Here is a 15,051-nt window from a genome sequence, read left to right as displayed (position 1 = left end):
CTCTCTCTCTCTGTCTCTCTGTCTCTCTCTCTCTCTGTCTCTCTCAATTCAATTCAATTCAATGTTGCTTTATTGGCATGACAAATATTAACACTTGTATTGCCAAAGCTTTTGTTGGGAGATTAAGAACAAAGTACAACATATACAAAAAGCAGTAACAGATATAAAGCAATAACAGATATAAAGCAATAACAGATATAGCAGGTGTTATAATAATAATAATAATAATATATAATAATAATAATAATAATATAATAAGCAGAATGTATGTGTTTATAGGTGTGAATCTCTGACATGGTGTGGTCACTCACTGTCCCTCAGAGTGTGGCAGGTGTGAACGTACTGCGCTGCCAGTGTGCAGAACTCTTTATGTTCTCCTAGAACGTACGGCAGCTTCTCTGTGGGGGGAAGATTTTCGAATACAGGACATGTTTTGGTGATTTTACTGAAGAATTCTGTTCTAATCTGAGTAAATTTGGTACATTCAGTCAGAAAGTGCAGCTCTGTCTCAGGCCTGTTCTGCTGGCACTGCTGGCACAGTCTTTCCTCTTTTGGTAGCCAAGATTTCCTGTGTCTGCCCGTCTCTATGGCCAGACGGTGCTGACTGAGTCTGTACTTCGTCAAGGTGGACCTCAGTTTAGGGTCAGTCAGTGTGCTCAGGTAATCTGCTACACTGTACTGACGTTTTAGGGCCAAATAACACTGCAGTTTACTCTGTGAGTTTGACTCGGTTTCCCAATAGGTGAGATAATTCAGTTTGAGCTGTTTTGTAATTTGGTTCACTCTAATTAGGTTTCCTAGTGTGTTCTGGTCCTGAGCCTGTGGAGTGTTAGTGTGTGTTAGTGGGGTGTTAGTGTGTGTTAGTGAGGTGTTAGTGTGTGTTAGTGTTGAACTGTGCTTCAGGACCAGCTGAGTGAGGGGACTGTTGTCTTTGCTCAACTCTTGGTACTGCAGGGCTTTATAATGATATGAGTGAGGGTCGCTGTCTTTTAAATGTGTCCAAAATTTGATTGCCCTTTTTTGTATTTTTATAATTAATGGAAATCGGCCTAATTCTGCCCTGCATGCGTTGTTTGTGGCGTTTCTGTGCACCTTTAAAATAATTTTACACAGCTCTGCATGCAGGGTCTCAGTCGGATGTTTGTCCCATTTGTGAAATTCCTGATTAGTAAGCGGGCCCCACACTTCACTGCCATAAAGGGCAATAGGTTCAATTACTGATTCAAATATTTTTAGCCAAATTCTGATTGGAATTTCCACAGGAATTTGTTGTTTTATGGCATAGAAAGCCCTGCGAGCTTTGCCTCTCAGTTCATTCACTGCCAAGTTAAAATTTCCAGAAGAACTGATGTTTAAACCTAAATAACTGTAACTATTTGAATACTGAATATTATTCATACCTAACCTAAATGTGTGTTGTTTTCCCTGAGATCTGGATCTTTTCTGAAATATCATTACATTTGTCTTTTTTAGGTTTACTGCCAGGGCCCAGGTCTGGCAGTACTGCTCTAACAGGTCCAGGTTCTGCTGTAGGCCCTGTTCTGTGGGGGACAGCAGAACCAGGTCGTCTGCATAGAGCAGGAATTTAATCTCTGAGTCGTGCAGAGTGAGGCCGGGAGCTGTGGACTCCTCTAATATCTTCGCCAATTCATTAATGTAAATATTAAATAGTGTTGGGCTTAAACAGCAGCCCTGTCTCACTCCGCGCTCCTGGGAGATGGAGTTTGTTTGTTTATTGCCAATTTTTATGCCGCATTTATTTCCTGTATACATTGATTTAATTAGATCATATGTTTTACCCCCTACACCGCTTTCTATAAGTTTATAGAATAATCCTTGGTGCCAAATAGAATCAAAAGCCTTTTTGAAATCAATAAAACATGCAAAAATTTTGGTATTATTTTGGACGATGTATTTATCAATTAGGGTGTGTAGGGTGTAAATATGATCGGTGGTGCGGTAATTTGGTAAAAATCCAATTTGACTTCTACTCAAGACACTGTGCTCCATAAGGAAGTTTAGAAATCTGGAATTTAAAATGCTGCACAGTAACTTCCCCAGATTACTGTTCACACAGATGCCTCGGTAATTGTTTGGGTCGAATTTATCTCCACTTTTAAAGATTGGGGTTATTAGTCCTTGATTCCAGATTTCAGGGAAGTAACCTACACTCAGAACCAGATTAAATAACTTTAGAATAGCTAATTGAAATTTAGAAGTTGAGTTTTTTATCATTTCATTCAGTACTCCATCAGGCCCACAGGCTTTCTTTGGTCTTAGTTTGTTAATGTTCTCCTTCAGTTCCTGCTCAGTAATTGAGGAGTCTAAAGGGTTCTGATTATCCTTTATAGCCAATTCTAGTTCTTCAAGCTTTTTGTTTATATGGTTTTGCTGAGGATTCGTACTCGAGTCTACTTTGCTGAAGAGTGTTTTGAAATGATCTGTCCAAATATCACTGTTTGTATTGCCAGTTCTTTCATGGCTCTCGTTTTTTAAGCTTGTTCCAGTTCTCCCAGAACTGGTTTGTTCTGATTGACTCCTCGATTAGTGTCAGCTGTTTGTGAGTGTACTGAGTCTTTTTGGTTCTGAGTGTACGTTTATATTGCTTTAAAGTTTCACAGTAAAGAAGGCGAATGTTAGAGTTGTTTGGATCTCTATGCTTTTGATTTGACAATTTTCTGAGTTTCTTTCGCATATTTTGGCACTCTTGATCAAACCAGTTGTCTTCTTTATTCAGTGTAGGTTTTGATATATTCTTAATTTTCAGTTTTGCCTTTTTTGCTGTTTTTTCAAAGGTTGTGTTTAGGTTCTTTACTGCCAGATTGACACCTTCTTTACTGTGAGTGTGTGTGGTGTCCAGAAAGCTGTCTAAAAGTGTCTGAATTTTGGGGTCTCTGATTGCTTTCTGGAACTCCTCTGTGCTGTTTTGGGCCCATCTGTATGGTCTCCTGATGCTGTACAGCTTACTGGGCTGAGTGTGTGCAGTGCTGTTAGTCTCTGTCCTTTTAATGAACACAGTGATTTGGCTGTGGTCAGACAGAGGGGTTAGGGCTTTAACAGTGAACGCACTGAGATTGAAAGGGTCTAAGTCTGTTATCATATAATCTACTGTGCTGTTCCCAAGAGGTGAGCAAAACGTGTATCTTCCCAAAGAGTCCCCTCGTGTCCTACCATTGACGATGTACAGACCCAGACTCTGACAGAGCTGCAGGAGTTCTTTTCCATTCCTGTTTGTTACGTTGTCGTGATTGTTTCTGGGGGGATGAAGAAAATTGTTGTTAATAAAGGACATTTTCTTTGTGTTAAATTGATCTTGTGCATGTATGAAGTCAGGTTGTGTCCCTGTTCTGGCGTTCAGATCCCCACAGATCAGCACATTTCCCTGGGCCTGGAAATGGCACGCCTCTCTCTCCAACTCAGAAAACATGTGTTCGGAGTAGTAGGGGGATTCTGAGGGGGGGATGTATACAGCACAGAGGAACAGGTCCTTGTGTGAAGACGTTATGTTTTTTTTTATTTTAAGCCAAATAAGGTATTTTTCTGTTTTTACAACGTCTATGTACTGATGTAGATTTGATCTATACCAAATAATTAGTCCTCCTGAGCATCTGCCTTGGCGTACTGTACTCAGCTTTTGGGACGGTACTATAATTTCTCTGTATTCTTTGGGGCAGTGAGTGACCGTGTCAGCCTTGCACCATGTCTCCTGTAGGATAATGATGTCAAGGTCTTTGATAGAGTTTTGAAAATCATAATTTAGGCTTTTCAAGCCAAAGGCTGATGAGCTCAAGCCTTGGATATTCCATAAACTAACTGAAAGTGAGGCTATTTTTAATTTAGTTCTTTTCTATTTAAAATGAGATGAACTGTGAAAAACAACTAATATCCTATTAATCTAAATAACTTTTCTTATACAGTATTTGCCAGTCTTAATACAAAACAGTAATGCACAATGTACAATGAATATGGGTTTTTTTTCTTTGGTGGTTTTCCCTTTCATGGAGCTCCTGTGCAGTTTTTATATGAGTCTAGTGCAGATGTACTGCAATAATTGCTTGATCTCACCCATGTCTTGAGTGGCAGGTGCTCCTCTGAGGACATCAGCGTAGCTGCGGTGCTGCTGTGGGCTGTGTTTCTGAGTTCCGAGTAGTTGGGTGTTGGTACCTCTGCTGTCTGGCTGGTTCTGATGTGTTGGTGACCTTGCTGGGTGATGAAGTGCTGCTCTGGGTTGTGAGGGGCGTTGTGCAGGTCTGACTGGTGGGGTGCGCTGAACTGGTTGAGGCAGGTTGTGCTGGCATAGTTGCTGTCCTGGCTGGGATCTTTGGGGGAGTTTGCGTGCTGGTGGGCTTCTGGTGGGTGCGTGGTTGTAGTAGGGCTTCTCTGTTGCTGGGTGCTCTCCTCTGTGTTTGATGGTCATGTGAGTTTGTCGACCCAGTGCTACATCCTTCAGTGTTTTAGCAAATTCTTTGACTATATGCCTGTTTAAGTGCACATGGTCATAGAGGTGATAAGGGGTTATGCTGGAATGGTGAGCCAGGTGTACATTGGGGATGAGGGCACATCCTCTGGAGATATCTGCATTAACTCTCTGAATGGTGGCAGGATGGAAGTCCTTTCGGGGCAGGATGGTGGAGACTATGATTTTGGCACTGGGAAAAGTCTCCGCAGCCCTCTGTGCTACTCTGCAGACCAGTCCTCCAACTCTCTCCTGCTCTGCTCTAAGGTCATTTGTGCCTGTGTGGATGATGATGCAGGCAGGCTTGTCAAGGATGTTGTCAGAGAGGATTTGATGGGCATCGTTCGTTCTTGGGCACCATATCTTCAGAGTTTTCTGGTTTGGGAAGAGCTTCTTTTCTTGTAGGAATCTTCCATTTGAATCAATGAGTATTGCAACATCAGTGTCTCTCTGCAGTGCACCAGTCCTGCTGGTCTGTGAGTCTTGGGTTTGAGTGGTGAGAGTTTTGTCTGTTTGTTGTTTCTTTTCCTGTTTGTGGGGGGTTGTGGGTGTGACTGAGACTGTTGCAGGGTGGTCTCTTTGTGTGGGGGGCGTCATCTGGGTGTTGGCTGGTTTAGTGTTGCTAGGAGCGGGCTCTGTTGGGGTTGGAGAAGGTTGGGCATGCTCAGTGTGGGCAGTGTTCTGGAGGGCAGTCTGAGGCTGTAGCTGTGTTTTGAGGATCTCTATGATGGTGTCCCTGTGGTGTATCTCCTGTCTGAGGCCTACCAACTCTCTTTTTAGCTCCTCTTTCAGGTCTGCAAGTTCCCTTTTAGCATTTTCCTTGTACTCTGCTAGCTCTCTTCTTAGTGAGTCCCTGTCCTCAAGCATGTTATCTATGTTTCTCCTCAGCTCCTGCACTGTCACTTTCAGCTGGTGTTTGGTTTGGCTGAGCTGGTCTCTGAGGGGTTCAGTGTGGGAGCTGGTGGACATGTGGGTCTGTATCTGCTCCTTCAGTCCTACTAGCTCTACCTCCAGCAGGGAGAGGCTGTCTCTGAGCTGTGCTATGGTGGTGTGGAGGAGTGGACTTGGGGAAGAGGCTGAGGGGACTGTGTCTTTTGCAGAAGTGGGGTGGATGTGGGGGGGCTCTATTTCTCCATCATTACTGTGTGTTTGAGGAGTGATGACTGTTCTCTCTCTTTCACACTGCTCTTTGAGGGATGGGAAGGCTTCCTCAAACTGTTTCAGTGCAGCTTCGCTTCCTTGCACCAAGACTGTCCCATTCTGATACATGTTGACTGTTAGGAATCTGCTTTCTGGGATTTTTTCACAGTCTTCAAAGATACAAATCTGTCTACCTTTGCAGATTCCACGCTTCGTTATATATTTGTAATTTTTACAGACAACTGAATGCCACATGTCTGTGTGTTCAGTGTAGAACAGCAGGTTGGTGATGGTGCTTTTCCCTTTAATTAGGCTGCAGTCTTTAAATAAGGTTTCTGGACTTTCTCTCTGTGTTTTTAGCTTGTACTGCTGCTTGCTGCTCTCAGAGTGAGTGTCTGCAGGGAACTCAAACTCTCTGGCTCCGCCTACTGCTCTGCCTGCTGCTCCGCCCACTGCTGCAGCTACAGCCATTCTCATACAGTATATCTATTTTTTGAAAAATGCCAGCAGCCTAACTGTCCACTCAGGGGAGGGGTGTAGCTGACCGTTTGGGGGAGGGGTGTAGCTGACCGCTCGGGGGAAGGGGCTCAGCTAACTGTCACCTTCACAGCACTAACAGCTTAACTAAAATCCTTCGCAGTGTTTTCTAGCAGACTGATGATATTAGCTGTGATTTCTGATGAGGCTCTTTCAGGACTGTATGGAATATAGCTGTATTAATTATTCATCCACAGTATTCAGCTGTAACAGGTGCATCCTTACCCCAAATGTGGAGTTGATCAGATCTGTCTGCTGTTTAGCGAATCCAGTCCCTTCTCTGTCAGTCTCTTAGATCCCTGTTTTCCTTTCCTATTTTCCTTTCTCTGTTTTCCTGATCTGTCCCTGTAGTTGCTTCCTTTATGTTTATTCCAAGAGGTTTAAGTGTTCTTTCTCCTATTCTCCCTTTCTTGGTCCTCTCCTCTGTTCTGGCTTTTGTCCTCTTCTTTTCCTCTTCTTCTCTCCTGGTTTGCCTGGTAAAGCTGTTATGCTACACTATTTTAATGTTTGTTAAAGTTTTCTTGCCAACTCTAATAAATTTCTGAATCAAATTGTGTTTAATAGTAAGAAGTGACTTTACATTGATTGTTTTCTAAGTTCTATCTCATTTTAAAATAAGAAAATAGTAAAAAATTCAGGAGCTCATCTGAAGCATGACTGGAGTGACTCCCTCTCTCTCTCTCTCTGTCGCTCTCTGTCTCTCTCTCTCTGTCTCTCTCTCTGTCTCTCTGTCTCTCTCTCTGTCTCTCTCTCTCTCTCTCTCTCTCTCTCTCTCTCTCTCTCTTTCTGCTCTGCTGTTCTCTTCTTTGTTCCTGAATCGCAGAGCTGTGTTGATGTAAACCCTCATGTTACATAAAAAGCACCAACTTTACATTTTACAGGTTCATTTTTAAAGCTGTGGGTGAAAATCTCCCAAAACACTGCAGTGAACTGAGTTCTGGATCTTTACAGGCCCTTCATTACAGAAACATCACTGTGCAGCACTAGAGGGCGCCAGAGGGAGCGCTCAGTGAATGGGAGTGAATGGAACCAAACAGCTGAAAATGTTCATGATGTTTCCAGACGTTCATGGCGAAACTTTAATCTTGGTAGTAGAATGTATTACATTTAAAAATCAGTAAACGTCAGTATTTCTGCTTTTTTATGTTTTAAAAAATAATTTAACTAAAATGATTAAAAATGCAGTTGAATCATTTTATGATGTTCTGCATTGAGCTTATTGATCAATTTCTGTAACAGTTTTGCTGAACAGCTCCATAGAAACCCACTCATACTGGACTCGTCAGCGCCATCTAGTGTCTGACCAGGAGAGATCACCGAGGCTACGTCCACATTACAAGCCTTGATTTTTTGCTCAGATCTGATTTTGATGGTTCACGATCTTTTGTGCGACTCGTATCTGTCTTTAACGTGAACTGACCTGCGACCCGAAACGATCCGCAAGTGCACATCCTGATCAATAACGTGTTGAACAGGCAGCGCTGGAGTAACACAAATTTATTCAGAGATAAAAACGACATAAAATGTTGACTCAAAAAGTAACGATGTTAATACGTCATTTTAATTGCAGTAAACTGACGAAACATATAAAATATTTGAGGTTATTGAAATAACCATCAGATATTCGGGTGAATCTGTGTCAGATCAAAGCAAAAAATCAGAACGTAGCCGGACGTCTCACTAGAGATCTTCTCAGAGGAGGGAGAGTTCAGCTCCTCTGGTCAGGGTTAGAATTTCTGGGGTTTGTGGGGGGCGTGTCTCTAAAAGACCATTTCTTTAGTAGGAGAAGAGTTTCTGAGAGATCCAGGCGCCGACCGGCGAGTCTTTGGCGTTGTTCAGATGCTGGCTGGTCGCCTTGCCGACGAGGAAGACGACCTCGGCGATGTTGAGGACGATGCAGATGCCGGACACAGCCAGCATGAAGACGGTGAAGACGGTTTTCTCGGTGGGCCGCGAGACGAAGCAGTCGACGGTGTTGGGACACGGATACGAGTCGCACTTGACCAGCCGGAACATCCGGTACCCGGGGTAGATCATGTAGAACAGGTAGAGGAAGGCGGACTCAAAGAGCACGCGGAACAGCAGACTGATCAGGTACGTCCACCAGAGGGCACCGGTGATCTTCATCTTCTGCGTTTTGATCTGCTCCAGCTCCTTGGGGCTACCACGGCCCGAGCGCCGGTACAGCTTCTTGTCCACGTGTCGGCGGTGTGCGATGTGCATGGTGACCAGCAGGGCGGGGCTGGAGACCAGGATCAGCTGCAGCGCCCACAGGCGGATGTGCGAGATGGGGAAGAAGTGGTCGTAGCAGACGCTGTTGCAGCCCGGCTGCTGCGTGTTGCAGGTGAAGTGCGACCTCTCATCGCCCCAGACGCTCTCGGCCGCCACCACCAGCACCAGGATCCGGAAGATGAAAAGGACGGAGAGCCAAATCCGGCCGATCCCGGTGGAGTGCCGGTTCACGCCGCTGATCACGGCGTAGAAGGACGCCCAGTTCATTTTCGGTTCCAGGTCTGAAACAAAATACACACACTGTTAAATTCAGCTGTGCTGATACTGCAGTTAATCCACGAATTGCAAATCCATTTTTCAAAACTTTACCTTGATATCAATTTATTTATCTGTGCCTTTATGCTCTTTACTATAACTCAGACTGGATGCAGTACCTACATAGTGCCTGTTGATGGCAACAGATTCTCAGAACGGAATCTCGCATAAAGCTTCTTCTATGTTATTACCAGAGAATTTCCAGCGAGAACTGATACTCATTGTTAACCAGCACTCAGTAGCAGTAATGCTAACCAATCAGCACTCAGTAGCAGTAATGCTAACCAATCAGCACTCAGTAGCAGTAATGCTAACCAATCAGCTCTCAGTAGCAGTAATGCTAACCAATCAGCTCTCAGTAGCAGTAATGCTAACCAATCAGCACTCAGTAGCAGTAATGCCAACCAGTCAGCTCTCAGTAGCAGTAATGCCAACCAATCAGTGCTCAGTAGCAGTAATGCTAACCAATCAGTGCTCAGTAGCAGTAATGCTAACCAATCAGTGCTCAGTAGCAGTAATGCTAACCAATCAGCGCTCAGTAGCAGTAATGCCAACCAATCAGTGCTCAGTAGCAGTAATGCTAACCAATCAGCTCTCAGTAGCAGTAATGCTAACCAATCAGCTCTCAGTAGCAGTAATGCTAACCAATCAGCTCTCAGTAGCAGTAATGCTAACCAATCAGTGCTCAGTAGCAGTAATGCTAACCAGTCAGCTCTCAGTAGCAGTAATGCTAACCAATCAGCTCTCAGTAGCAGTAATGCTAACCAATCAGTGCTCAGTAGCAGTAATGCCAACCAATCAGCGCTCAGTAGCAGTAATGCTAACCAATCAGCTCTCAGTAGCAGTAATGCCAACCAATCAGCGCTCAGTAGCAGTAATGCTAACCAATCAGTGCTCAGTTGCAGTAATGCTAACCAATCAGCGCTCAGTAGCAGTAACGCTAACCAATCAGCGCTCAGTAGCAGTAATGCTAACCAATCAGTGCTCAGTTGCAGTAATGCTAACCAATCAGCTCTCAGTAGCAGTAACGCTAACCAATCAGCAATAAGTTAGTTAAATAAAAATAAAGTTTATTCTAAACTGACCTCACCAAGTAAACAAACACACAAACAAGCATACAAATAAATAAATATAATAAATAAGAAGCTGAGCTGTAATAACCATATCAATCAATCAACCAATAAACATTTAATTAAACCCAGAGCTTAATATAAAAAAAGGAAGAGATTGAAAAGATTAAATATACATTTATGGTAGTAATAGTTTAGCAAACAAATTAATAAGATCAAAAAAGTTATTTTTAAAACAGTACATAAAACAAATAAAAATAGGAAACTTTAAGAATAATAAGATTAACAAATTAAAACAATCAACCAAAACTATTAGGCACATCAGCAAAAAAATAAACAAAACAACTAAGTAGGTTTAGAAAAAATAACGGAAAACAATATTAAGACAGTAACGATATGAAATAGTAAACAGATGCTGATACATAAACATTTATAAAATGTGTAAATTGGGATTAAAACTCTAAATTAAATTATTTTAAGGGGTTAAACATGCAGTAAAAATAATAAACTGCAGATATTTCAGTGCAGTAACTCAGCGTCAATAAACACACCATCACACATCAGACAAATATAAACATCTTTCTGATGATACATTTTTAAAAGTAATAATCTGTCAATACTGATATCAATATCATCTATTTTATGATTCCAATATCATGTATTTTAAGTCTATTGGAGATCACTGAACAGCTCCACATGCTTTGAGACCAGAAGATTCCCTCTTTGTCAGCTTCTTATTGGAACTCTCTGTTCCGCCTTAAATGCTGCAGCAGTTACTTTCTGGCGCCTGCTGCATTTAAGGCGGAATGGAGAGTTCCCATATGAAGCTGATGAACAGGAAGCCACCTCACTAAACGTTTGAGGCGAGTCTGCACTGATTTAGCTGTGCAGTTAGCACAATGCTAATTGGTGGAGTATAAGCTTCCAGTACTTGTTAGCTACATTAGCCTCGTAGCTGCTGTGCTAAAACTTCAGACACCAAAGACGTCCTGGCTGCTCTGATCTGATCTGGATGGCTGTGCGTCTCTCCTGAAGGTCCAGCTCTGTGAGTGTGAGTCTCACCAGGCTCCGGTGGTGGTGTTAGCGGCATGGGCAGAACCCCCCTGAGCGTCCAGCAGCATCACAGCCAGCCGGTCTATGGCACACTGAGAGTGGGGGCTCTGTGAGCGCAGCGGTCAGTCCTCTGTCCACCCAGGGCTACTGCTGCTGCTTAAGAACCCACACCCATGTGACCTGTTATCACCCAGCCATTGCTGCGCCCCCTCACACCATGTGACCTCCTGTTGGTTCTTTTGGTGCCGCCAAAACAGCTCCGACCCACTAAGACATGGGCCTGTCTCACACACACACACACACACACACTACGAAACATGTTCGACTCCATCTTTCGCTCCAGCTCCAGTGTCTCTGTGCTCTCAGATTCTGTGTCCTCTAAATGTGTTGTTTGAAGATCAGTCACTGAAACTGATCCTGTACTGCGGTGGGTAAACATTCAGCTGGCTAACTACGTTAGCATTAGCATAACCCAGCAGGGTTCAGCTCAAAGCACCACAGAACAATGCTATTTTATATTTCTGTCACTTTAACACCAGATATTTGAATCTGTGCTCTCAGATGTGAGTGTTTATCCTCTAATTGGGTGTTTTTAATCATCGGTTAGCTGGAACCGAGACCGTACTGCGGAGAGGCACCGTACACTCGCATTAGCTTAGCCTAGCGACTACAGCTTAGAACACTACAGAACAGGTTTGGCTCTCTGTCACTCCGACACCAGTCAGCCCACTTTGCTCTCGCTGTTATACGGATTTTATCATCTATACTTCTGATTTCAGAGCAGCAGTCAGTCAATTCAAGCCTGTACTGAGTGTTTGGGTCTGTTTAGCTGAGCTAAGTTAGATGGGAGAGAGGAGCTGGTTAGCATTAGCTTGAGACGGCACAATACCAACATAAACATAGAGCCAATCAGCGAACAGCTACGTTGTGAGGTCATCCCACCGAACGGAACTGTGTCCGAAAATCTCTGCTCAGAACCGATCAGCCCTGGATTGGAAAAGAGGCCATGGGCTCTGAATGTGACGTCAGGACGTCTGCAGTGTCCTTTACGTCCTGTAAGTTGAGAAGTCGAGCCTCTGCGATCGAGACTTCTTGTTCTACCACATCCCACAGAGGCTCGATTAGACTGAGGCTCAGAACTATTATAAAACACTTATTTATGTGACCTACTGTTATAAAACGTTTATAGATAACAGTTTGTCATACAGCGTCCGAAACCACATAATCAATAAGTCTATCAGAGATACTGAGCTGCTTTTCCTATTCCTCCCACCCCCCGCAACCCAGAAGGATAAGCGGTTTCAGAAAATTCACCACCTTCTTATTCGAATTCTCTGTTCCACCTTAAATGGTGCAGCAGTAACTTTCTGGCGCCTGCAGGCTGCTGCTGGAACTGATGGAACATTTAAGGTGGAATGGAGAATTCAGAGAAGAAGCTGGTGAACAGGACACCAACTTCACTAACACGTCTGAGGCAAGTGTGTGATGATTCAAACATGCAGTTAGCGCAGTGCTAATTGGTGGGTATAAGCTCCCATTACTTGTTAGCTACATTAGCCTCGTAGCTCCAGTGCTAAAACTAAAGAAGTGAATTTCAGACGCTGAATCCTGGCTGATCTGATCTATATGTGGGGTAAGGGTGGGGGGGGGGTAATTAACAGCCTTAATGCAAATCAGGCTTTAGCAGCTTTCTGACACGTAATTGAAGGAAATAAATAAATACGGACACCAAACTGATCAAACAGATCAAACAGCTCTTCTGTCTCTCTGACATCACCTTCACTGTTTCGCTATCAGACACAGATCACAGTGATCAATCACTGATATTATACACAGAAATATTTCATACAGAGTATCAGTGATAGTTACAGTGTGACGGAGACAGAGACTCAGACGGAGACAGAGACTCAGACGGAGACAGAGACTGAGACTCAGATGGAGACGGAGACAGAGACTCAGACGGAGACAGAGACTCAGACGGAGACAGAGACTCAGATGGAGACAGAGATGGAGACAGAGACAGAGACTCAGATGGAGATGGAAACAGAGACTCAGACAGAGACTGACACTGAGACGGAGACAGAGACTCAGACGGAGACAGAGACTCAGATGGAGACAGAGACTCAGATGGAGACTCAGACAGACAGAGTTTAATGAACATGGCGAGAGAAACAGAACAGAAGCAGGAGGATCAGACACAGTCGGTAGTTTGTAGGTTGAGTACAGTGTTATGGTAACACTGGTAGTTTTAACTGCTGTTTGGTAGTTTAAGCGCACAATAGTCAGGGTGAGTATGGTGGGCAGTTGGGGGTGGATGGGTAGTTATGGGGTGTGTGGTACTTTGGAGGTAGGTGTGGTGGATAGTTATGGGGATGAATGCCGTGGGTAGTTATGTTGTGGGAGTAGTGGGTAGTTTGGGGTGAGTGTGGTGGATAGTTGAGGGGGTTTGGTGGGTAGTTGGTAGTTTGGGGTGAGTGTGGTGGATAGTTGAGGGGGTTTGGTGGGTAGTTGGTAGTTTGGGGTGAGTGTGGTGGATAGTTGAGCGGGTTTGGTGGGTAGTTGGTAGTTTGGGGTGAGAGTGGTGGATAGTTGAGGAGGTTTGGTGGGTAGTTGGTAGTTGGGGGTGATTGTGGTGGATAGTTGAGGAGGTTTGGTGGGTAGTTGGTATTTGGGGTGAGTGTGGTGGATAGTGGAGGAGGTTTGGTGGGTAGTTGGTAGTTTGGGGTGAGTGTGGTGGATAGTTGAGGGGGTTTGGTGGGTAGTTGGTAGTTGGGGTGAGTGTGGTGGATAGTTGGGGTGGGTTTGGTGGGTAGTTGGTATTTGGGGTGAGTGTGGTGGATAGTTGAGGAGGTTTGGTGGGTAGTTGGTAGTTTGGGTGAGTGTGGTGGATAGTTGAGGAGGTTTGGTGGGTAGTTGGTAGTTGGGGGTGATTGTGGTGGATAGTTGAGGGGGGTTTGGTGGGTAGTTGGTAGCTGGAGGTGAGTGTGGTGGATAGTTGAGGAGGTTTGGTGGGTAGTTGGTAGTTTGGGGTGATTGTGGTGGATAGTTGAGGGGGGTTTGGTGGGTAGTTGGTAGTTGGGGGTGAGTGTAGTGGATAGTTGAGGGGTTTGGTGGGTAGTTGGTAGTTGGGGGTGAGTGTGGTGGATAGTTGAGGGGGGTTTGGTGGGTAGTTGGTAGTTAGGGGTGAGTGTGGTGGATAGTTGAGGAGGTTTGGTGGGTAGTTGGTAGTTGGGGGTGATTGTGGTGGATAGGTGAGGAGGTTTGGTGGGTAGTTCGGGGTGAGTGTGGTGGATAGTTGAGGAGGTTTGGTGGGTAGTTGGGGGTGAGTGTGGTGGATAGTTGAGGAGGTTTGGTGGGTAGTTCGGGGTGAGTGTGGTGGATAGTTGAGGAGGTTTGGTGGGTAGTTGGGGGTGAGTGTGGTGGATAGTTGAGGGGGTAAAGGGGTTTTACCTGTAGCTTGGTGGGTCCCTGCTGAGGAGCGGAGCAGCTGGAGTTAACAGCGGTGCAGAAAGGGTTGATGTGTTCCGGAGAGCCGTTACGGTGCAGCAGAGCAGCTTTGCATTGCTAATGAAGAGCAGTCACGCTGTAGCCGCTCCCATGCTAAGATTAGCATACAATGGGTTCTTGTGCTGCTCTCTTTACCATTCAGATCAGTGCGCAGATACGCCCCCCCCCCACACACACACACCCTCCACCCCAGCACCGAGACCAACTCTCTGACGCACAGACACGGGTACACAGCACAACTGCACAGCATACAGATTATTAATCATTACTGTAATATCGGACTGATACCACAGAACACTAAAATACACAGATCAGCCTCTAACCAATCACAGCGTTCTTTACTGTGTGCTGACCAATCACAAGGCTTTTTCTACTGAGGTTCAGAACTATTCAAAGAGTGAAAAGTAGTTTGGAATTTGATCTTCCAGACTGTGCTGAGTTAGCAGGGATTATAAATAACACAGGAAGTGAAATCAATCAATCAATCAATCACCTTCGGTTGTCTTTAGCCAGACATGCTAACTGTGTTAGCAATCGAGTTTAATCATGAAGCTAATTCAAATAATCAAAGTCAGCCTGAATGTAATTTATAGCGTAGCTTCATGATAATGTGGTGAAACTTTGGCTAACGTTAGCTAGCACCTAGCTAGCAGCCTGCTGTGTTTATTAGATAAATAACACATTTTATTACCAAACTTGATGAAACGTTTTTGTAATCAAACTTTCACTCCAAACATCAGT

At 44.4% G+C, this 15,051-nt stretch overlaps 1 protein-coding gene across 1 annotated transcript; it reads right to left on the bottom strand.

Moving 5' to 3' along the window:
* Positions 1–6,898: 6,898 nt before the first annotated feature.
* gjb1a (gap junction protein beta 1a) lies at positions 6,899–14,677 on the bottom strand. The gene is made up of 2 exons (XM_036580063.1): positions 14,254–14,677; positions 6,899–8,646 (listed from the first exon to the last, which is right to left on the bottom strand). Exon 2 carries the CDS (start codon positions 8,630–8,632, stop codon positions 7,910–7,912), a length of 723 nt encoding a protein of 240 aa, XP_036435956.1. The 5' UTR covers positions 8,633–8,646; positions 14,254–14,677; the 3' UTR covers positions 6,899–7,909.
* Between the last annotated feature and the right edge of the window lie 374 nt (positions 14,678–15,051).

The sequence above is a fragment of the Colossoma macropomum genome, unplaced genomic scaffold (genome assembly GCF_904425465.1).
Source record: "Colossoma macropomum unplaced genomic scaffold, Colossoma_macropomum, whole genome shotgun sequence".
Lineage (NCBI taxonomy): Eukaryota > Metazoa > Chordata > Actinopteri > Characiformes > Serrasalmidae > Colossoma > Colossoma macropomum.
Note: the sequence above shows the minus strand (reverse complement) of the source record. Positions and strands in the feature narration are given on the sequence as shown.